Raw genomic sequence first — 22606 nt, 5'->3', positions numbered from 1 at the left:
CGAACCTCTCGGTCTTTGGCTGTCTCAGAAAAAAAACAAATGTTATTTTGTAAAATGAAAATATCTCGATGGATTAGAGGGGGAGGAATGTATGGGGAAAGAGAGGGAGAGAGGGAGAGAGGAAAAGAGGGAAGAGTGGGGCTGCTCGGGCGTTGCGTAGCTGCTGGAAAATCTGGCCTTCAGTCTAGCGCGCCGCGCCATATGCGATGGTCCATTTGTCATCAGCCTCTCACAAAGCCCAATAATCTCGCGTGACACGTGTGATTTCTCGATAAAAAGTGCCACGTGCCACCCCTGGAACTTACCCCCACCACTCTCACTATCAACGAATTTTACCGGATCCTTCCTTCGACTCAGTCGTAAGGAAATATTTCGACCAAGAAGAAGGACCAATCTGTGTGGTTCGCGTTGATGGCAAAGTGAACCAAACTTTGATATTGAATCGAGTGTCACGTGCACACGCTGAACGCACAACCTTGGTATCGATATCAGTGGTCCATGCTGTGTGATATGAGTACCAGGATCCAGCTGAAACGGTGAATTTTTTGTGTATATTCATCCAATTTGTAACATTGTCGAGTGATTTGTTTTTTAAGGTATCGTTTGACATAATTGAGACCTTGAACAGAGAGCCGGAGGAAGATTTTTGAACATGAAATCAATTCTTGGTCCATTTACTTGAATTTCGATAATTTCTAAGCTAATATTTCATTGACGTTGTTCCGAATGAGTTTTTTTTTTCAGTGATACGAGTCTCTTTTTGCTTTTTTTAGCTCGACGAGTACGATGGTATTTGTAAAATTCATCGTGAATCAGAGTGAATTTTTTATGCTACCAACGAGAGTCAATGGCAATGCATCTCGTTAGTCTGTTGGGTTACCACGTGCTTAAAGATCAGATTGAGTCGGGGACTTCGGTCAATCTCGATGATTACCGCCACTTGACCGAAATTAATCGATCAAATTGGGAAATAAAATCATAAATCGCGCCAGACCGATGGCAGGGAAAGTATTGTCATTGAAGAAATTCCAGTCTCTTTTTCGTAAGCCTCGTTTTCTCTTGTTTAAAACCAATTGTAAACTACGTATGTTCGAGATAAATTTCTCGATCGAAATATCTTTTTAAAGACCGAGAGAGAACAAAATTATAATCATTTAAAAAAGTCCTTTTTTCTATTTCATAAGTATTTTTTTATAGCCATACAATTATAACAAACATACTCTATAAATTTCTTAAAGAGAAAAATCTGGCCCGTATTGCAAATGGAATTTAAATAATGACAGGAAAACTGTAGTAGTCATATATAGAAAAATCTTATCCCCTTTTGATAAGCTCTGCTTCCCCTAATATACAAAGCCTATTATTCTAAACACTCAAGAAATTTCTTACAAAAAAAAATTCTTTACTCTATTGTAGGTAGGATTGAAAGACTGACAGGGAAGACTACTGTGGCCATTAAAAAAATTAATCTCTTTATCACAACTTTTGTTTTCTATTATGTAAAGCCAATTATATTCGATAAATTTCTTAAATCAAAAAACTTTCCCCCTATTGCACGTTGGATTTAAAGAGAGTGACAGGAAAAACTGTGGCCATTAAAAAAAATCCCATCTCCTTTTCACAAGCTTTGCTCCATCTAACGTACAAAGCCAATTGTGTGTTCCACATGCAAAATGTAACAAATTTCTTAGAGCAAAATTTCTTTATCCTCTCACAGATATAAAATTTAAATCCTCGTTCTCCACATAAAATTTAGTTGAAAAACAAGGTTTAATCTTCTGAAAATCGATCGATCCAGTGACCTTTTCATTGAATAACTGGTTCGATGATTCGATAAATATTGAATTTCTCAATTAATCATTTGACTTTTAATAACGAAAGTCTTTGTTTCCCTTTGGCGGATAGCAGCAACAAAGTACATATATATATATATATATAAATTAATACGATACAGGCCATTGACTCTTGTTATCACGTTTAAAAGGCTGCTAGCACTCTGTATTGATAATCGAACAATCATTAACCCCCTTTGAATATCTGGAACACAGGGCGAATTATCGCGATAATTGATTGTCCCGTCGGCGATATATCTTGAATTCTCCATGGAATTATTGGGATAATTCGAGGAGAAACGCTTTATTTCTTCTCGATCCACGCGTGATTCAGCAATTTCAACAATTTCCCTCGATAATTCCTCGCGAAACATTTTTATCGTTTTTCGGGACAAACAAATTTTGCTTTATTACTTTCAGGAAATTCAGACTAGCACACGCACGCGCATATTGGATTGAATTTTTCAGCGAGGGATCAATCGTTGTACACACACACTGCTGTATTTTTTTTGCAAACTGGTTAATGCAAAATCGCTGTAAGCCACGTAGCTCTCGATGCACAAGGAACAGATTGCGATGCAACGCTACGTCGAATAACGAGGATACGGCCAAAAGAGGCATCGATGACAAGCTTCGGGGGTCATTTATCGGAGAGAAGAAATCATTTACGTAGCATCGGTGCTATATATATATATATATACAATATTCGTCCTTTCCTAACACCCCTACCAGTGGCTGTTTCGTTAGAATTTAATCCACGCAAGCCACACGTAGCTCTCGATGCAGAAGAAACAGATTCCGATGTAACGCTACGTCGAATAGTGCGCAAGAATACAACCAAAGTCATCAGTGACGAGCTTCGAGTCATTTATCGAAGAGAAGAAATCATTTAGGTACCATCAATGCTATATATATAAACAAAATTCGTCCTTTCCTGACACCCTTCCCTCCTACCAGTGGCTGTTTCGCTAGAATTTAATCCATCCATTATGCAACTGCACAAAGGCTTTTGCAGGATTAAGCGAAAAGCCAAACTTTCCACTCGTGAAACTGCGTTGGAAAATGGAGGAAAACAGGGGAGAGGGCGAAAGAGCGAAAAAAGTAAAAATTTGACTCTGGTGATTCAATTGTTATGTAAAGAAGCAATGGTGCAATATAATAATGAAGAGTGCATCTGGCTAATGAGTGATTGGCGAGCGTGATTAATCGTCGAGCGTGGAGAACATTGGATTGAAGCGATGAGATAACGAGGGTCCAGGATAATTCGGGATGTCTGTTGCTGCGGAGATAGAGAGTGTCGACTAGGTGGGTGTGCTCATGCTGAGGCCGATGCTGCTGGATGCTGCTGATGGTGTCGATGTCACCGGTGAATCATGGCTGTTGAGACGCGCCGAGATGTAAACGTGTCTTCGCCACGAGCCCTCGCGCCACTTAACAATTGCTTAAAATAACCGGAACTCGAGCACGCGAGGAGAGACGTTCCCGATTTAACTCGATAAACGACCGAAGATGCTCTCTCGTGTACCCTCATCGAACGAGATTAATTGTGTTGAGATGGACTTTTGAACAGGCGATATATCACTTGATATATATATATATATATATATATATATATATATATATATATAATATTTTATCAAGGTTTTGAGAATTTTTTCAATTTTATGCGATCGTAGAAATTTTGTCAGTTTCTATTATAGATCTATACCTCCCCCCCCCCTTTTACTCTGTACGCGCGCGATAACTCGAGTACCAGAAGAGAGACGTTCCTGATTTAATTCGATTGAAGGGTGTAGATGCTCTCTCGTGTAATTTTGATCGAACAAGATTAATTATGTGAAAATGGAGTTTTGTAAAGTGAGAATATATTACTTGCTGATATATATATATATAATTTTATTATCGTTTGTTATTGTTGAAATTGGATAATTTTCAAAGGTTTATATCCCCCCCCCCCTTTTTTCACTCTGTACGCGCGCGATCTTTCGCGTTCTCGCTACGATTTCTCTTTTTCCACGAGGACGGAAACAAAAGGGAGGGATGAAAGTGGAGATCTCTCGAGTCTTTGTGAGTTTTGCAAAGGATCCGAGAATCCGAAAAAGTGCGGGGAATAATTGCAGTGTGCCGGGAAAGGGGTTGTGCAACGCTGGGGGCAACGAAACGAAAACAGTGCCAAGGGGATTACAAGAAGAATAAAGAAGGGCTTGGTATAGTCGACCGAAAAAGAATGGAAGAAACTATTACTTTATACTTTGCTCCTTCCACCTAATTGCGCTTCTCCAACTTGCGTTTAACTTCGGTTCAACCTGCGCGCTGCTAGCTAATTATTTTACCTCATTACAATTTTTCTCTCTCTATATAAATACATTATATATATATATAATGACCTGTTAAGAATAAAACCATCAAGTGGAATTTATGATATTTCGAAATAATTTAACGTTTAAAGAGTAAAACCCAAATTATTCAAAGATTAACCAAAATGACAGACGCAATATAAAAATTTCACGAGTATATAAAACTGAACCAAAGATGATACAAGCTGCAGATATGAAAACTACAAAAAATTGCATATAAAATATATATATAAATATATATATAGATATATAAAATTAGGAATTTGCCACGTGCAATTTTATCAACGAACAATAATGCATAAATTTGCTACATTACTGGGGATTCATCGAATAGCTACTATGCAGAGGAGCAGGATATGTACGAGAATCACGTGACACGCTTTAATGGTAGCTTAAATATGATACGAGAGAAAGCAGTTCAATTCTCTCCTCTCCTCTCCCATCCACGCGCGTCCTATCGCACTGCAAATTTATATTTTATAATTCCGCTCTTGTCCAAATTTTCTTTACAGTCGCGTATTCCCATTGTGCACGCGCTTTAACAGCAACGATACTCGCTGCACAGTTTGCCTTTTCATTCCGCGTCGTGAAATTTCATTCGTTAAATTGGCTTTCGTCCTGGAGCTTTAGCTGGACCTACACTTGTTTTTTTTTTCTCCTTTCTCTCTCGAGATTTAATTTCTTTCATTGACTTTTCGTGTTTGCAGACGCGTTGGTAGCATATTCCACGCTTAAACCTATTGTCTACTATATATATAACACTCGCGTTTGATCAACGAAGCCTGGCCCGAGCAGCGAGGAAAGTTACAGCGAGTCCTCGCTAACGCGGTTAATGCTATACAATCGCCTTAAGGCTGTATTGCTCTAATTAATTCGACGCTAAATTATCCCCACTCGATCGCGATCATTCGATTGGCTTCGGGCTTATTTCGCTATATAAACCACCTCCTGGCAAAAGGATACGAACGCAGTCGATTGCATAATCGATGCGGAGAAACAAGCAGCAGGATTTAATAATGTAAATCGCACGGCGAGAGTCGTTCGTTTGGAAGGCGTTTCGCAAAGGGATATAATTGGCGAGCGAGTAATTATTCTCAGCTTTTGATAATATACAGTTGCGAGGGGGCGGAGAGGGTTGGGAATTTAAAGAAAATCCCTTATTCCTGCAGGATATCAGTCTGCTTGTTAGTAGATACATAATTACAGCTCTCTCAGCCTCGCGGAATTGAATTTTCCGGCAGATCCCTGCGCTTTAATGGCGGAGAATTGAAAATCTTATCGGATAGACGAGTCGCCTCTATATACTATAGTGTAGTAGATATATATATATATATAGAGTGCATGGAAAAACTAGAAATCACTAGATCCCCTCACTTTGGTCGGAAGTGAAAATTTATCGAAAATCGATAGGGATTTTTCCAGGGTAAGAGTGAAAACTCGTGAAAAAACCTGTAGTGTATATATATATATATATGTACACTAGAGCGAAGCAGTGCGAAAGAGCGTGATGGGACATTTGGCAGATAAAAAATGAGAGTAATCGAGCACGGGACGCGAGCAAAGTTATTTAAAAATGCGGAAAAATATATTGTTATATTTTCGCCACGCGCGTGGACCGAGAAATATGGCGCGACGGCCTTTGTTACGCGAAAGGTTTGGTTTTTTGAAAGCCATATTGAGGAGGGGGGTGGGGGCTGTAGGGTGGGTGGAGCAAACAACATTTTCGCAGGGAGAAAAATATGGGTAAAACAAGAAACACGAGATGTGGCTGTGCAATGAGAAAACAAATTGTCCAGGGGGAACTGCTAATTGGAAAGAATCGAAGGGACCTCCTCTATAAATAGTGTAAATCACAGGGGTGGGGGGGAGGTCACGTGGAAAAAAAACGAGGAAAATAAAATAATGAAAAAAGAATAACGAAAATGAAAAGGAAGAGAGAGAGAGAGAGAGAGAGAGATAATTTTAGCAGCAATTACTCGTCCAGCTGGAGGCGAATAGACGGAAACGAGAGGCAGCCGGTTGAAGGGATGATAGTTCGGGATATCTTTGTAAATGGCATCGATGCTTACTACCCCCCCCCCCCCCCCCCCACTCCTCTCCTCTTTTCATCGTCCCTCCCCCATTCAGTCGCTTAATTTTGCCAATTTCCTCCGACAATTCCATCGAAGTTTTGATAAGCAGCTTATTATATATATTTCATACAAGTTCCTATGGTCTCTGTAAAACGTCTATATATATATATATATAATTAGCAGTGAAGAAATGTCGCGAAACTAAAAGCGCTCTTCTGATCCCGAACGGAAATCCCCGAGAATCCTCGAGCTCATCGACATTCCTATCCGGTTGTGGTGGATGAGGCGAGCCGGCGAATTCTCCGGGCTCTCGCGTAATCGGGTCACGGGCGTCTTTAAAACTTTTGCGTCCTCTTATTCCCTACGGTGCTCCCGAGGGATAACAACTCCGGGATAATCGGCTCGCTCTTTATTCCGGGACCACAGTCAGCGGGATAAACGAACGTCTCTCGAATCGGAACACGTTAATCCGAAAACTCTTGTTGATATTGTACTTTCTTTCTCCTTTCTAACGCTTCGTGGTTGAGGGAATTATAAATTTTAGACATTCTAGGGTCATTCTTCGTAGAAAATTGTGGTGTCGACGAGCTGTTTTCTTGGATCAAGGAAATTTTGTTAAATGGATCAAATTTTTTTTATGACTTTTGAGATATTTATCGGAAATTACATTATATACATATATGTGAATTTTGTAACCATTCGAATAAACTATTTAATGAAAACGATATCTCGTCGTTGCTCGGAGGTTTAGCGACGCGCAGGCTGCAGAGGGAGGAAACGTGCGTTGTTTGACATTTTAGTCTATGAAAGTCTATCTGGCTGGAAATTACTGGTGTGCCGGATTAATTACAGGGAAGTGCTGCTCCTATTTACACCGAGTTGTTTGTCGCGCAGGTGTTATCTGGCCAGCTAGTGATAAGCACGTACACAGCTCCGGGGCTTCGTTGGCGAGGAAGCCGAGGAGGAACTTGAAGAGGCGTAGCAAGTGCACTTGCACTCAAAAAGAGGGGGGAGCGAGAGGAGACTCAATGATCATGGAGCCGAAGAGACGTCGAGTCTGACCAAAAACCTGGCGATATTTTTCTCCCGTCTTCCCTCCACCACGAAGATGAGATGGAATCCTGGCCTTTTCTTCACGACTTGGCTGATCCTCCTAATCTTCGTCGAAAATCACGCACAGGCGTTGCAGGAAGCTAGAGGTGAGTCCTCCCCCCCCCCTCTCTCTCTCTCTCTCTCTCTCTCTCTCTTCATTGCCACTTTCACCCTTGTCAACCACATTTAACACTCTACATATATATATAGGATCAATTTTGATAACAACTACGGGCTCCATCGATCCTGTAAAAATCATTAAGGAGGGAGGCTAATTAGAATTTGTATTTTCTCGTGGGAAACGTAAGCACAAACGCGCAATCTCGACAAACAAATTCCACCAATGCATTACGTATAGCTTGACATAAAAATCATTACAGATCGAAGGTCGAATAATCGGAAGAAAGGTGTGCGGTAAGAAATATGAATATTCACGAGACTTTTTCGAGCCTTTTCTCTCTCGGGAAATGTTGTCGAGTACTCGCGACACTCGAAAGAAGAGACTCGACACTGCGATGAATATGTAGGGGCACGCGTTTGGCGCGCCGAAGACCCGGAAGTCGCGATGATTTTTATACGCGCGCCAACCAAGACACTCGCCAGGCGTCGGAGTGTATGGAACGAAGATAATAAAAAACCCCTTCGCACCCTTGGATGCACGAGGGCAGAGAGAACAGTATTAAGGGGGGGGGGGGGTGGCATTATGCAAAAAAATGGACAATTAAATGCAGCTGCTGACTAATTTGCAATTAACTCGCGTTAGATCCAACAGTAATTATTATTATCGGCCACTGTGGGCCGCATTTGTGCGTTTCCCTATCGATATAAATACATCCTGCCTACCGAGTTAATTAATTATGTAAATTGCAATCTCGCCTTCTCCCCGTTAATTATTCCTACGGACAAATTACCCGATAAACTCCCCCCCCCCCCCCTTCGCTTTAGACTACATAAAACTCTTTCCTCGATACACTCGTTCCTCGATAATGTACGGAATATTATATGTATACACAATATCGTGTGCTTTTTCAATAATTTCTTTTGCCTGTTTTAACGAACGCTTGAATATATATATATATATATATATATATATATGTATACATGGTTAAAGTTTACCGATAAAATTTGCATGGTAATTTATTGGCTTTGATATGCAGAGAAGATATCGATGGATGGAAAGGACGAGGAAAAGACGAAATAACAGTGAAAGCTGTAGTTAGAGGGTGGGAGATCGCTAGGGGTTGAAGGGGGGGGGGGAGGGGTGGCAGATTGAAATAGCATCAGCAAACGACGCTTCGCTTCAATGAAATCGGCTGCATCAATGCTAATTAATTGCTGGTAACCCCACCCTCCTAACCATATATACCACACCACACCGCGGAGTAATTTCATTAATTCCTACAGCAAGGACTGTTGAATAAATAAAGCTTCTGATTATTTTCTTTTTTGTCTAGTAAATGCCTTTAAACGTTACCCTTCGGATCTTTCGTGTATATATATATATATATATATATGTAAAAGTCTCTCGACGATTCCCCCACACACAATTATCGATACACCAATTTGCTCGATTTATCATTAAAACTCTCTCGTCACGTTCCAGCACTCTCTTGCTATGGTCCTTTTCCATCAGACTCGACGCAACATTGTGTGGAACTCGCATAATGGAAATTTTTCTCTATTATAAAATTTTACATCTCTAATGCACTTTATCGCAAATGTCTTTTCGTATGAGAGTGCTCTCTCGACGATTACTCCTATTGACGAGATTTTTTAAGTGGTGCTTGCCGTGGTTAATGAATTTTTTCTGCAAAATATTGATTATTCAAATCGAGAGGAAAGAGCGTTATCGATATACCAATTTGTTCTCTTTATTAAAACTCCATCACGTTCCAGCACTTTCTTGCCACGGTCTTTTTCTATCAGACTCGACGCAACATTGTCTTAAAGTTGTATAATGGAATTTTTCTCTGTTATACAAATTTTATATCCCCAATGCTTTTCAACGTAAATGTCTTTGCGTGTATATAAGAGTATTGCTTGCTACGTGGTTAATGATTTTTTTTTTTTTTTTTTTGTAAAATATTGATTTAATCAAACGTGATGCGCGCGCGCGTGTATGGTAATTTAAATAATTGAGAGAAAAAAGTGTCTCGTTGTTTATTGAAATATTGATTAAAATTTATTTTGGTATTTCGCACAGGTTGCAATCGCACTATTCGCAATTCGATCGGCTGGATTCGATGGACTGGACGAATGGGCAAATGCGTCATTCGTATCAGAACGCCTCTCAGGGATCCACAGGTGAGTCGAATTTGTTTAATCAATTAAAAGAATATTCTTTTTATTGGATTCCGGATTTTTATACAAACTGTATAGAACATTTCTTATAATTTATTCACTTGAGACGAACCGTATCATTTTTAGTGTAATCAATTTTTTTAATTCACCTTTATCAGTTTTTAAAAATTTTATAAATAGTTTGTACCAATCGATCCGATTTAATAAAATACTGCAAAATTAAATATCACTTACCGTATATTTATTATTATTATTATTAATGCAACGAGAGGGGAGCAATAATTTTTATCGAAGAATTGCAATTTCACAGGTGATCGAGTTGAAAGTACGAAGGATGCAGGTAGGATATTTAAGGGACTCGAAATGCCAAGGCGCGTACATACAGTTTTCCGATGGTGTGGATGAAAGCAGCAGCGTGGACCAGACTGGTCGTTACTGCGGACACGTAACGGCCAATGTAACAAGGTACTCAAACAAACCAGCAGCAAATTTTCGAAAACGAAGCGAATTGTTAAAACCAATACAGAAGAGGATCGTATATTGCCATTGGAATAAAATATCCTTGATTATTCCAAATGTTGCAGTTTCGAGAAATCTATGAACAAAATATATATGAGAAAAGTGTAAAAAAAAAAGTAATTCTACAAAATTAGAAATTTGCTAAGATTCGTCTATCTATATTTCTTGGCAGATTATTCCTGAAGAAAGGCCCTGATCTGGACATTATCATGGATTCGGATTCGAGTTTCGCAATGGACAATCCAGTATTGTTCTCGGCGCAATTCTCCTTGTTACCGGCCAGTCTGGCTGCGGAACGTTACAAAGGATCGTCCCAGTTTAAGTCCCATACAGAGTGTCCTCTGGAGTGTTCAGTGAGGAACGAGAAAAGGAGCTGCAGACTCACCTCCCCTGGCTACCCAGGATTCTATCCGAGAGGGATCCGCTGCAGGATCGCGTTTGAATCCACTTTGGGAAGATTCAAAATCGGCAGTCAGCTGGACGACGCTTACAATCTGATGAATTACACGTCGCAGCTTGGCTGCCAAACGGAGAACTGCGAGCAACACGTGGAGAACTCGTTGGGCGAATCGGGGAGGAGGAAATTGAAAAGAAAAAGATGGCTCGAACCTACGTGGAAAACCGAGAGGGACGAGGACGACGAGCTGCTGATAGCTCAGCAGAATAAGAGAAGGAATTCTGGGCCCCTGAAGGGAGACGAGACGATAGACGAGGATTACGACGATTCTTCCGTGAAGATCAGACACTCGAAGAAACAGAAATTCTTGTCGAGGAAACAATCCCGTGTTAATAACGCTGATAGAAACCTCGACGACATCGAGGATCCTCAATTTTATTATCGTCTGCAATCCTACAACGTAAGGAATTAGTTGCTTCGATAATTAGAGATGTACAGGGCGTCGCGTAATTTTTTGCACTCTTGGGTGGGCGGTGACTATCGTGAATTATTTACGGGACGCCCTGTATAGTGGAATAATCGAGCGAATTTTTCCAAATGGATCTTTCATTTCCTCCAGGGTAGACATCGTAACGTGTGCGTCGGGGACTATCTGGCAGTGCTGGAGAACGTAAACGGTACTCTCTACGAGATTTGGAAGTTCTGCGGTTCGGGTCACGTGCCGAGGATTTTATCCCGAGGGAGGAACGTGATAGTCGAGTTCAAAGCGGAGAACGATGGGACGATAATGCACGATGGCTTCCAGTTAACTCTGCAGGAGACCGAATCGAGGACATCCAGGATGCACAGGAGCTGCGAGTTCGTTTACAAAAGCACCGATCGGAAGCAACGGGAGAGCATCGAGTCCCCTCGCAGCTGGTTTCCTCCCCAAACCACCTGCAATTACAGATTCATCGGCAGGACCAACGAAAAAATCTCCGTTAGACTCACCATCGTACGACACACCATCGAAAACGAGATCGGACACAGGAGAAACTTCAGCATTAATTATTGTCCCGGAAACGAGATCGTTGTTTATAATGGAGCTCAGGTAATTTCGAATAGTTGCCTCGTTCCATCCAGAATCAGTATCTGCTGCCGAGGAAGTATCATGCTTAAATAATCATATTCCGGATGTTTATTTCGTTGAACAACGTCTTCTTGTTTATATATATATATATGTGTATACCTATATGTATCATAACAAGAGATAATTATTTTTTTTTTCAGGCGAACACCAAAATGGTGATTTGGTCGTTTTGCGACGAGTCCCACAAGGATATTAACGATCTGCAAGTTCCTCTGACATCCAATGGGAACGCCTTGCTGATTCGTTATTACAGCGCCAAGGGATCCTTCGATGGCCAGGAGTTCACTTACTCCATATCTTACAAGTTCGTCAAACGAGCCCACAAGTTCAAGATAATATCCTTAAAGCCGGTCAATTTTACCGCGTTGAATTTAAACGGGACGGAAAATTGCGATTGTGATTTTGCCGACCGAATTGGCAATTTCAAGAGTTGGTTTATGGTACTCGTGTTTCTCGGTGTCATTTCATTTCTAGCCGCAGTCCTAACGATAATCGGTCTGCTCGCCAAGTGCTTGAAAATCAAAGCTATGGAAAGAAAACTCAACCTGCAGTCCACGAAACAGTGATAAAGGTTTTTATTTCTCTCACATTTCTCCTACAATGCTTTATCGGTAGAGCAATACCTCTTCAGGGGAGTACCTGGAAAACGCAGGATATCGCGTGTGTGCTAACGTCGCCAGTTTCGACGACGCGTGATACGTAAATACAGCCTTTAAATTGACTAGTTGACAATTACCATCGGTATCAAAATAAAGGTGCGAGGGTCATGGTACCAGGATTAATTAATACCTGCCGCTTCCTTACTTTCGTCAATTTGTCGTATAAGATTGAAGGTGAAGAGACTATTGGCTAAAATACCACGATTGTCTTTTTTTCTTTTTTTTTTTTAAGCAGAATTGATGTAGCAATGCACCCTACAGTATCCTGACACTTTCGTTGATTATTTTCCTGAAATGTTTACATTTCGCACAGGTGTGTTGTGTTCATATAGGATCTCTCTATTTCTAATCTTACGATTTAAAGTTTATGAAATTCGGGGTCGTCGAACTTTAAAGTCAAATTCATGCCGCACTTCGCTCCACGCATGCGCGTGTCCTCCGCACATGCGCCATGTATCCGCACTTTAACGTCAACAGAAAGTTTGGTACGTTTATACATATGTGTGAAACGTAGTTTTGAGTGAAGATTGGAAGAAAACTCTTGCAACGTCCTTGATTTGGATCACTGGATGCAGAATTCATGATGCATTGGTCATTACATCTGTGACCTTATCGAAACTCTTTAGTTTAACGATACATAACCTCATTTGTAAATAACCATTGTTCCTCGACTGAAAAGATATAATGACGAAGACCTCCAAAAATATAAATATTTGCTGCATGGTTTCACATGCCGTAATTGTATCAATTTATCAATTAATTTATAGTAATAATATCATTAAACTATATCATAGTATTGTATAAATATAAAATATTGGAAAATGCTTCGAATCCCTGTCAAGTCCATGACGGATAAGTTCGAAGATAAGCTGTGATGGAATCGACAAATTTATACTTACGTTCAATCAATTTTATTCAATTACAACAGCTATTACATATTAAGTTTTTCGCTATTTTTTATTAATTGGTCAAATGTTCCCTTTTACATTTTTTTTTATGTTCCTCACGAGTGCCCCTTTCGAAAGATAATATGAAAACTAGTCAATTCTAAACTTTGTTACGGAGTTCAGTTTTTAAAAGTTAAATTGAATTTTGTTTCATCGACCTGCTCAATATCAATTAATTAATATATTCAATAAGTATTTTTATAAATTTTTAAACGTAGCATATCGCTCGATAATATTATAGTATTATTAGTCATAAGTAAACAGTGTATGATATATTTAAAAAAAAAAAAAAAGTCCAGTAAGCTCTACAGAACAAATAAATATAAGATTGGAGAACCAAATGCTCGCTTCCTGAATTAATAAACAAAGTATTTTTTACTTTGGCGATAAAAGTTTCGATCTTAGGGAGGAATTTATAATAAAGGGTTGAGTGATTCGGGGCTGTATATTCTTCAATAGAAATATGTGAAAATCTATAAAGGTTAAAGTCATATTATTGATCCAAACTCTTATCTGCGATTTCTCATACAAGTTGATCTAGTATTTAAAAGTGCATAACGGATTTTTGCTGTCTTTATAAATCCAACCAACCAGAGCTTCTAAATTGTCGACAATAGCACTGGACAAGCGCGCGACGAGCAAGCGAACTGCGAATCCACCTATCGAAAGAAAACGGACAAAACGGAGCTGGCTATGAGCAACGTCCATAATCAATTACCATCACGTCCTGTTTAAAAGTGAGTTTCATCCTTCCGACCAATAAACAAAAATGGCAAAAATCGTCGCTGTGAAGGAATCTGTGGAAAAGGCTCTAAAAGACGAAAGTAAGCCGTGGACCAAACTTTTTGCATCGATAGAGAGAAAGACAGGAATTGATCGTCTTTATGTCTTTTTAGGTAAAGTTAGGTTATGATCCTTTTTATCTTCACCTTTATCCCGGCATTTTACGTAACATTTGCTTATCATCCTAAATGACTTATCACTTTTTCAGATATTACCTTCTCACCCCGAATAAAATCATTCTCGTTGTACCTATCATTTTCTTAAAACTTAATACATCTTATCCTCTCAATTTTATACTCTTTTTATATCTCATTGTCAGAAGCAATTAATACAGATACTAAATATGGTTAAATATCTGATTTTATGTGACTATTGATTATTACTAACATTATAATCTGAAACATTTGTCTGATCCATGCTTTAAACTTATTCATTGTTTCATCTCTAATTATAGCATCTTCTGGGTTGTTCGCACTGTACCTGGTAGTGGGAATTGGTCAGCAATTGCTGTGCAACATTGTAGGTTTCATTTATCCAGCATATTGTTCGATAAAAGCAATTGAAAGTCCAAAAAAGGATGATGACACAAAGTGGCTAACTTATTGGGTAGTATTTGCAGTCTTCACCATCATAGAATTTTTCTCTGATTATATTGTAAGCTGGTTTCCAGTATATTGGCTACTCAAGGTATGCCTCTTTAAAGTCATGTATTATTTCAATCACTTTATGTAAAGTATGTTCTTTTATCAGTTTATTTGCTTTTTTTTTTTGTAGTGCTTGTTCTACATATGGCTCATGGTACCTACAGACTACAATGGCTCACTAGTTCTGTACCGCAGAATCATTCGTCCAAAATTCCTTCAATACAGAACACGTGTTGATACTTTTATATCTCAAGCTAAAGATGTTGGTGAGGAATCAAATTTTTACATATTGCCAAATAACTTTATAATTCAATTTAACCTAGAAATTTGTCCTCTTTCAGCCATTAAAGCCACAGCAGATGCGTTATTAAATGAGAAAAAAGATTAACTAAGAATTTACTTTTAGTCAAAAGAAATATTCTGCAAAATTTTGCAAGGCAAAAATTTGCACTTTTCCGCCATTCCTTTACATTGCATAGAGAATGTTTCCTGAAAAAATTCTCTGCGCATAAGTTTCATGGATTGAAAATCTCCTAATCTTAAATGTGCCTATACAAAATTCAGGTGCCAGCTTATATTTTTTATAACTAGATTGTAGACAAAGTTTAGCTATAAAATCATACATCACAAATTTATTTAAGTGTACCGTACAAATAAAATTGTTTTTTCGCACTTAAAAGGTAACAACGACCTTAGGTATTTAGCATTTACACGTTTTTTCGGCTCTCTACAAAATACTGAAATGCTGTTACCGATGATTTAAACGATTTGTATTATCACAAATAGTGAATCAGGAATGTAATTTATGATTTAATTTAGTCGAATAATCAAAGGCAACGAAAATAAGGCATATTGAGAAAATTTATGTCTGGTATTATATTTTGCATTCTGAAAAAGCTCGTATACAACGAAATATTTCTCCTTTGTAATAAAGACTATATGAAATTACAGTTGTTTTCGTTTTTACTGGTAATTTAACGTCGATAATCCGTTTCTTTTAAGGTACTTCTGTAAAAAAAAAACGTTTTGCGTTTATAAATAAAGGTTGGAGAAAATTTACAGTATTTATAGCATAAAATGGACGATAATAAAATCAAAGTAGTAAAAGACACTTGCATCTCTTTGAGATGGAATTTCTCAGCTGTCAAAGCCAACTTTCTTATATGTCTTATCGTGGTGGCTGCTGCTATTTGAACTTCAGGATCCTCTGAACCAACTAACCTAAGAACGTGCTAAAGGAAAACTGTTCGTTAAAATGGAGAAAATTATTTAAATAAGATCCAATTGGATTATTACCTTGATGACTCCACAAGTGTGCATAGTAATACAATTCAAAGGATCTTTACTGAGATGATAAGCAGCTATGCAGGCTCCTTTAAGGACTTCCTTATTCTTGCTCGACATATAATCCAAAAGTGGAGCAACAGCATTCAGTTTACCGAATTCACGATTATTTTGACCCCATTCCGAGCAATAAGCAATAGCCAGTGTTAAATTGGCCCTAAGGCCCTCGTCCTCTGTTCCGACGAGATCAGCCAATTTCTTCACTACTCCATGATCCGTCAAGATACCCAAATTTTCCTGGTCAATCGCAATTTCTGCGATTGTGGCACAAACGGCACTAAGAACTTCAGTGTCATCGCTATCCAATAAACTAACTGTTAATTCAAGACCACCAACAAAAGCACGAACCATTTCAGCGGAGTCTTCAGCATATTTTATACAAGGAACTAGAGCAAGACAAGCGTTCCTTTTGACAATATTGCTGGGATGCTTCATCAGGGACCATATCAGTCTCACACCATCCAAGGTATGCTCTGGGTCATTTATAGTTTCCATACAATTCTCGTCTTGAGCACATTCTTTTATGACTAATGGAATATTTTCTAGCAGGGGCTCGTAGGTGCTACTGAGAAGTCTGATCTAGAAATTAAAAGACAATAATTGTAAACATTAATCGATGTCAAAGGAACAAAAGCTAGGAAAAAACAGTTTGGAGAAGGTTGAGTGGAAAATTGTGTACCAGCTTGGGCAGTCCTTCGTTAGAGCGAAGAACATTTCTATTGGACGGATCTTTGCAACATTCTGCGAGGGCCCCCACGACATTGGTGAGGACATTTTCATCCTCGTGCTCCTCGAGTAATGGTACCAAGGAAGCCACTAGACCATTCTGATTGAATCTCGTCACGTTCTCAAGACTCATCGCACATTTCCAAATAGCCCCAGTCACCGCACTCAACAATTTCTTATTGGCCCTTACTCCCATATCATGGATAAGTTTACACAGAGGGTCTAAACCACCAGCCTCTCTTACCATATCTCTGCTGACCTTATTCACCGAACACTTGAACATAGCTAATGCACAATTTTCCTTCAGCTTCACATTATCGCTTCTCAAATGATAAACAACGTGAGTGATGATGCCCATGTCCTCAAAGGCCGTTCTAAAAGCACTCTAAGAATAATTCATCTTAAGAGTTGATAAAAAAGACGTTGATTTTGTTGAAGTATCTTTATACCAAATCAGCGCACTGCTGAACAACTCCCATCATTGACGTGATCAGAGGTGTGTACTTTGATTTTAGGAATCGGGCCATTAAAAATACTGCACCATGTTTACGTAGCTCTAATTTGATTTTAGGACTACTGCATAGAGAATTAAGAACTTTTGCACAGCCAACAGCCACCGCCAAAAGCTCCTTGTTATTATCGCTCAATTCGTCATATGGACGACGAAGAACGTTATCAGGAATATCCATGACATCTAGCTGCCCATGTATAATGATAAGTATAATTATTATTATTATTATACAGTTTCATCTAATTTCTTTATAATTTTAGAAGTGCTTATACATACAACTAAAGGTATTCCACCACGAATCCGAATTTGCTTTCTAGCTTTTCTCACCAATGCTATCACTGACATTGTCTCAGCCGCCAGTACCTGAAAGACTATAATCGTTGATCAGGTCCAGCTTGAGGAAAAAAAAATATGGAAGCATCAATGACTAGCCTGAATGTCTCTGGCAGGATGTTTCAATAATTCTATCAAAGGAGTCACAATGTCGAGATCAATTAAATTACGTCTCATATCCGCTGTTGCTGCAATTTGGAGCAGAACAGACAGCGATCCACTCTGGCAATTTAACTCTTTAGTTTCTAGGAGATTTACAAGCACTTCTAAACCTCCTACATCGTTAATTGCTCTTTGAACGTCCTAAAAAGATTATTCTTATAAACCTGATCGTGATATGTCATTGAAATTAATTTCTATCACAGTCTTTAACCTTATTGGTAAGCTCGTGATCTTTTAAAAGACACAAAGAAATCATGGTTGCTGTTTGATTTCCTGCTTTCATATATTTGATAAGCTTCTGGATATGCCAGAATTCGGATGAAACATCTTGCAGTTCTTCCTTGATAAAATTAGATTCAGTGTCGCTCTCTGATGGAAGCTCATCATCTGAACTCTCTTCTTCAGCTTTCTCGCTAATGTAACGAATTTTTGGGCCATAGGGTTCTCCAGTCACTATTGAAATTAGTTGCTGAGGTACCTCTTCTTCGACATCCTCTATATCTGGTGCTGGTCTGCAGTTTGCAATTAAAAACGTAGAATTTACAATAACGTAATTTTAGAATTATTTTACTTTTTGTACTTACTCCATTACCACCGGCTCTGGAGGTTCTATTTCTTTCTTTTTCTTTGGAGGCATTTTTTAATTTTCTTTAATATTGAAAAGTAAAGCTTAATTGCAGAATGAATAATAAAGTTTCGATATTGATCAAACAGATGTAGAATACGCTCTGGTTTATCTTTTTTTATTTGCCCGCGTGATATATATTTTGTTGCTTAATGGCTTTCACAGCCATTTTGTTTTATTTATGTGTCATCATTTGTGTATAATTCGATAATACCGGCTTAGGCTGCGTTCATTTATCAACTCCGACTACTGCGAGTACTAAAACTGTACAATGTATGTCACGTAAAATATAGGTTTTCAGTACTGGCAGTACATATGTATGTACATATACCATGACGTCTTCTGCGCGCGCAGCTCTCACACATAGAAAGCTGCTGCTATGTTCGTGAGATGCTTCCCCACTTCCCCAGTCGTAGCACGCACATTCTCTTCCACGGATGCATTGCATAGGGAGTCCACGATCTGGCTTCACTGGTTCCGAGAGCCCTTGGAGCCCTGTCTGGCCCTGTCCTAAGTTAAGGCAATGTTAGAAGAAAGTGAAACAACTAGCTATGATTCAGTGTAATAAGCTAACAAACTTAAAATGTCAACAGTACGCTATTTTCAAAATACAAATTGGTTTGTGTTAATTGGAAGCTTAGCGCTATGTATTATATTTATGCTGCAGGCTAGACAAACTTATCTTAATAACCAAAAGTACAATCGTTTTTTAAACTATAAGAAATATGTAAGTTAGTTCCCGACATTTTTGTTTTATTTTCAAAATGTTATTTTAAATTAACCTTCTTCATCTTTTTGAAGGTAAACGAAATATCGACTGAATTGAAACTGATCGAGAATTCTATAAATAAGTCAACTTTTCATGCTCATTTTTTAAATGAATTATTGTATAAACATCGTGAAAAGGATGCAAAAATCATAACAACATCAGAAGTGTCAAATTGATGTTAATTAAACCTTTTAGAAACTTGGTTAATGTGTATTTTGTAAATATTTATTTATTAGTTCTTCGTAAAGAGGGGCGTTATTTAAAAGCCAAAGAATGGTCAGAAACATGTAAATGAAATAATGATTAGTGTAAATTGTCTGACAAATATTCGAGAATTTTTGTCAAATCAGTTGCTTCATGTAAGATACAAAACTATGTTAATCTGTCTCATTTTTTAAAGAAAGGAATTTTTAATGGAAAATTTGGGTTATAGAGAAAACTTTGATAGCAGAATAAAATTAATTGATGTAGTTAAATAGAAATGTAATTAATTATAAATGCTTTCAGGTTTTTTGTTGAGATAAAATTCAAATTGCTTATAATATATCTTAAAGGGAAAAAGTACATTTTGAGATCTAGATGATTCTTTTATAAGGCACCTAAACTATAACTTCCAATATATATATAACGTAGCTTGAACAGTTTGGTATGTTTGTTCTTTTTAGTTTTTTGTTGCATATTTATGCTGTCAGATAGTATGCGAATATTAGAATATGATAGTCAGTAAATGCATACCATATAATTGCATGTTTAATCCAAGTACTTTCAAAATTTGCTTGTATAAAATCATAGATCATTTATAAATCATTATAAAGCAACATACATTGTGGGTCATTATTTTTCTCGAGAATGCTATGAGGAGAACAAATCCAAGGATCTTCTGTATCTAGTTGCCATTTAAATAAACGGTTATTCAGCTTAGTGAATATATCCTGAAAGCATAACATTATCGGAAGCACTGTTACAAAATAAAGCAACAAACCTGTAATAAAGACAAGACAGTTTATTATTACCTTCATAGATAGTTTATATGCTAAGTTATTTCTTTCTTCAGGATCATATTTTAAGTCATATAATTCCCACTCAGGTCTTTTATAATATTCTTTTAGGGTTTTAAACCATGGCAGTGACTCATTTGACTGTGTTCTATTTAGAATATCCTAAAACAGATAAGCTTGAGGATATTTTTCTTTTTTATAACCATAATTTAAATATAAAAAATAATTACCTGAAATGTTGGTGAAATATAAAAATCTTGGTCTATAGGGAAAGGCATTTTATAATTTAAGTTGTGTATCAATTTGTATCTTTTTGTTCTGATTGCGCGCATTGGGTAGTACATAGTTACTTCGTGATGAGTCTGACTAGCAAAAATTGCTTGATCACTGTTGTTTGGTTCTACGAATAAAAAATTGTACAGTACAGTATAGTAACTATACTGGCAAATTATTATATATATATATATATAGGTATAGTTCTTTTAACATTCTATTTACCTTCTCTGAGAAGAGGGAGTAAAGATTTGCCCGTGAGTTTAACACATGGTTTATTTTTACATAATAGCCCACTTGAATAAGATATGTTAAACCAGTCTAATAAAGTTGGTGCTACATCTAATAATGAAGCTAAGTTATATGTTACTTGATGGTTTCTTTGTGTATCAAATGGAGAAGATAATATCATGGGTTCTGCCATTCCTTGAAAATAGAATAATACAATTTTAAAAAATTTAAATATACAAAATAATACTATGATATTTCTCACAAGTAATATGCCAACCTGAATCATATAAATTAGTACGACCATTAGGGAATGGTATTCCATTGTCAGAAGTATACATTATTAATGTATTATTTTTCAATCCTGCCTTGTCAAGCTCTTTAAGAACCAATCCAACACCTAAAATAACATTTATTCTTCAGCAATTTTTAACAAAATTTTAGAGATTTGTTGTGTAGAAATAATGTTTGTGCACAGTATCCCTTTTTAACAAACATTTTTTTTATATAATAACAAAATAACCTTCATCTAAACGAGAAATTGTAGTATACTGTGCTGAAATATCTCTTCTTGCAATTTCTGTATTTTGAACATAATAAGGTACTTTTACTTGCTCCCATTGATAATATATTGGATGCCAATCAGGTATAAGCCCCATCCCTATATCACCATTTCCAAATTTTTCACAAAAACTACCATATTCTGGATTGGTATGACCACATCTATGTGGATCATGAAAAGATACAACTAAGAAGAATGGTCTAAACAATAAATAATTAATTTTGTTAGTATACATAGAATTTATTAGTAAATTATATCATATTATCCATATATACTTTTCTTTGCTTTGTGATAAAAATTCTCTGACTAAAAGCTTTATTTTTGTGATGTTACGCCCAACCTGAAGAATAGACTCATTTTCTTCAGTATAAGAAAAGTCGAAAGAAAATATATCACTTGGTCCAATGTGTTTCTTTCCAACAATTCCTAAAGAGTACCAAGCAATTAACACACTTAAATAATATTAGAAAGAAAATAAAGACTGGCTTAAAATTACTCACCAGTATATATATTATGTTCTTTTAATATTCTTGGTAAACTTGAAATATTTTCAAATGAATTGAAATGATGAACTCCATGATGTAGCCCGTACATCCCATTTTGGTGACTAGGCAGTCCAGTAAAAATAGCCGAACGACTTATAAAAATAAAAGATAAATATTGTGTCTATAGAGCATATTTATTTATATTTATGTGCTATACATAAAAAGTTACCTAGGAGAGCAACTACTTGCTGATGTATATGCATTGTTAAATAGCAGACCATTTTTAGCTAATTGGTCAAGATTAGGCGTTTGACAAATTTTATTCAAATAAGATCCCATTTCAAAACCCGCATCATCGGCTATAAATATCAGGATATAAATATATTAATTACTTTTATGGATGACGATAATAATTTTTTAGTACGCTTGTTTAACAAAACAATATAAAATTATGTTATATATAATTATATAACTTATAATATTATACATGATTATTTACCCAAAAGTAGAATCGCATTTTTATGTTGTTGAGCGGTATTTGCATTCACATTACAAAGTAGAAAAATTTGAAAAAAATTTATAAACCAAATAATAAGCATGATTATATTACATATATATACATATGTGTTAAGATGCTTTTTGTTCAGGTGTTGGCGCACTTAGCAGTAAAGAGATTGTAGGGATTGTAGGAGGAGATAGATTGCACATGTAGCCTTATTTCGACTTATCGTTGTATCCACAGTTCCCTGATACTCTAATCTGATCCCTCTGATCTGATCCTGATCCAGTCCAGCGATGAAAAAGATCCAGTGAATGAACGGAAAGTCGAGTCTCTCGAGACCCCCACTCATAATTTCT

The 22606-nt window shown here is 37.3% G+C and overlaps 4 protein-coding genes and 1 long non-coding RNA gene across 6 annotated transcripts; 3 read left to right on the top strand and 2 right to left on the bottom strand.

The window, feature by feature from the left end:
* Positions 1-226: 226 nt before the first annotated feature.
* On the top strand, positions 227-13952 carry LOC136779373 (uncharacterized). Of its 2 annotated transcripts, none has more exons than XM_066736906.1 (8): positions 227-536; positions 7156-7460; positions 9557-9657; positions 9965-10119; positions 10346-11030; positions 11190-11660; positions 11840-13007; positions 13900-13952. In XM_066736906.1, the coding sequence occupies exons 2-7, from the start codon at positions 7370-7372 to the stop codon at positions 12263-12265; spliced, it is 1929 nt and encodes a 642-aa protein (XP_066593003.1). In that variant the 5' UTR covers positions 227-536; positions 7156-7369; the 3' UTR covers positions 12266-13007; positions 13900-13952. The 2 variants fall into 2 exon arrangements, with proteins under 2 accessions (XP_066593003.1, XP_066593002.1); XM_066736905.1 differs by having other exon boundaries at positions 11840-13786; positions 13900-13939.
* LOC136779377 (receptor expression-enhancing protein 5-like) lies at positions 13936-15682 on the top strand. The gene is made up of 4 exons (XM_066736916.1): positions 13936-14201; positions 14543-14775; positions 14863-14998; positions 15074-15682. The coding sequence occupies exons 1-4, from the start codon at positions 14075-14077 to the stop codon at positions 15118-15120; spliced, it is 543 nt and encodes a 180-aa protein (XP_066593013.1). The 5' UTR covers positions 13936-14074; the 3' UTR covers positions 15121-15682.
* Positions 15343-18866, bottom strand: gudu (Armadillo repeat-containing protein gudu). Its single transcript, XM_066736904.1, has 10 exons — positions 18765-18866; positions 18393-18697; positions 18020-18320; positions 17746-17949; positions 17590-17676; positions 17252-17500; positions 16756-17187; positions 16029-16655; positions 15849-15964; positions 15343-15740 (listed from the first exon to the last, which is right to left on the bottom strand). The coding sequence occupies exons 2-10, from the start codon at positions 18443-18445 to the stop codon at positions 15707-15709; spliced, it is 2103 nt and encodes a 700-aa protein (XP_066593001.1). The 5' UTR covers positions 18446-18697; positions 18765-18866; the 3' UTR covers positions 15343-15706.
* Positions 18860-19404, top strand: LOC136779378 (uncharacterized). Its single transcript, XR_010823580.1, has 2 exons — positions 18860-19160; positions 19235-19404. It is a non-coding gene; the product is annotated as an uncharacterized lncRNA (long non-coding RNA).
* Positions 19405-19668: 264 nt separating this feature from the next.
* Positions 19669-22581, bottom strand: Sgsh (N-sulfoglucosamine sulfohydrolase). Its single transcript, XM_066736907.1, has 10 exons — positions 22248-22581; positions 21978-22107; positions 21764-21900; positions 21539-21689; positions 21225-21463; positions 20982-21101; positions 20699-20899; positions 20431-20600; positions 20216-20362; positions 19669-20134 (listed from the first exon to the last, which is right to left on the bottom strand). Exons 1-10 carry the CDS (start codon positions 22345-22347, stop codon positions 20000-20002), a joined length of 1530 nt encoding a protein of 509 aa, XP_066593004.1. The 5' UTR covers positions 22348-22581; the 3' UTR covers positions 19669-19999.
* Between the last annotated feature and the right edge of the window lie 25 nt (positions 22582-22606).

This window comes from Prorops nasuta, unplaced genomic scaffold, assembly GCF_024137725.1.
Source record: "Prorops nasuta isolate Cenicafe-Biocafe unplaced genomic scaffold, Cenicafe_Pnas_1.2 PNAS00017, whole genome shotgun sequence".
Lineage (NCBI taxonomy): Eukaryota > Metazoa > Arthropoda > Insecta > Hymenoptera > Bethylidae > Prorops > Prorops nasuta.
Note: the sequence above shows the minus strand (reverse complement) of the source record. Positions and strands in the feature narration are given on the sequence as shown.

Bases quoted from the DNA above. Each gene is read 5' to 3' on its own strand.
- LOC136779373 (XM_066736906.1), top strand. From the start codon at position 7,370: ATGAGATGGAATCCTGGCCTTTTCTTCACGACTTGGCTGATCCTCCTA. The intron at 9,658-9,964 runs GTGAGTCGAATT...GCAATTTCACAG, and splicing joins CGCCTCTCAGGGATCCACAG to GTGATCGAGTTGAAAGTACG. The intron at 11,661-11,839 runs GTAATTTCGAAT...TTTTTTTTTCAG, and splicing joins TTGTTTATAATGGAGCTCAG to GCGAACACCAAAATGGTGAT.
- Sgsh (XM_066736907.1), bottom strand. From the start codon at position 22,347: ATGCTTATTATTTGGTTTATAAATTTTTTTCAAATTTTTCTACTTTGT. The intron at 20,900-20,981 runs GTTGGCATATTA...TCTATTTTCAAG, and splicing joins TACTAATTTATATGATTCAG to GAATGGCAGAACCCATGATA. The intron at 20,363-20,430 runs GTAATTATTTTT...TATCTGTTTTAG, and splicing joins ATATTTCACCAACATTTCAG to GATATTCTAAATAGAACACA.
- gudu (XM_066736904.1), bottom strand. From the start codon at position 18,445: ATGCCTCCAAAGAAAAAGAAAGAAATAGAACCTCCAGAGCCGGTGGTA. The intron at 17,677-17,745 runs GCTAGTCATTGA...ATAGTCTTTCAG, and splicing joins ATCCTGCCAGAGACATTCAG to GTACTGGCGGCTGAGACAAT. The intron at 17,188-17,251 runs GTATAAAGATAC...AATTATTCTTAG, and splicing joins TTCAGCAGTGCGCTGATTTG to AGTGCTTTTAGAACGGCCTT.
- LOC136779377 (XM_066736916.1), top strand. From the start codon at position 14,075: ATGGCAAAAATCGTCGCTGTGAAGGAATCTGTGGAAAAGGCTCTAAAA. The intron at 14,202-14,542 runs GTAAAGTTAGGT...CTCTAATTATAG, and splicing joins TCGTCTTTATGTCTTTTTAG to CATCTTCTGGGTTGTTCGCA. The intron at 14,999-15,073 runs GTGAGGAATCAA...GTCCTCTTTCAG, and splicing joins ATCTCAAGCTAAAGATGTTG to CCATTAAAGCCACAGCAGAT.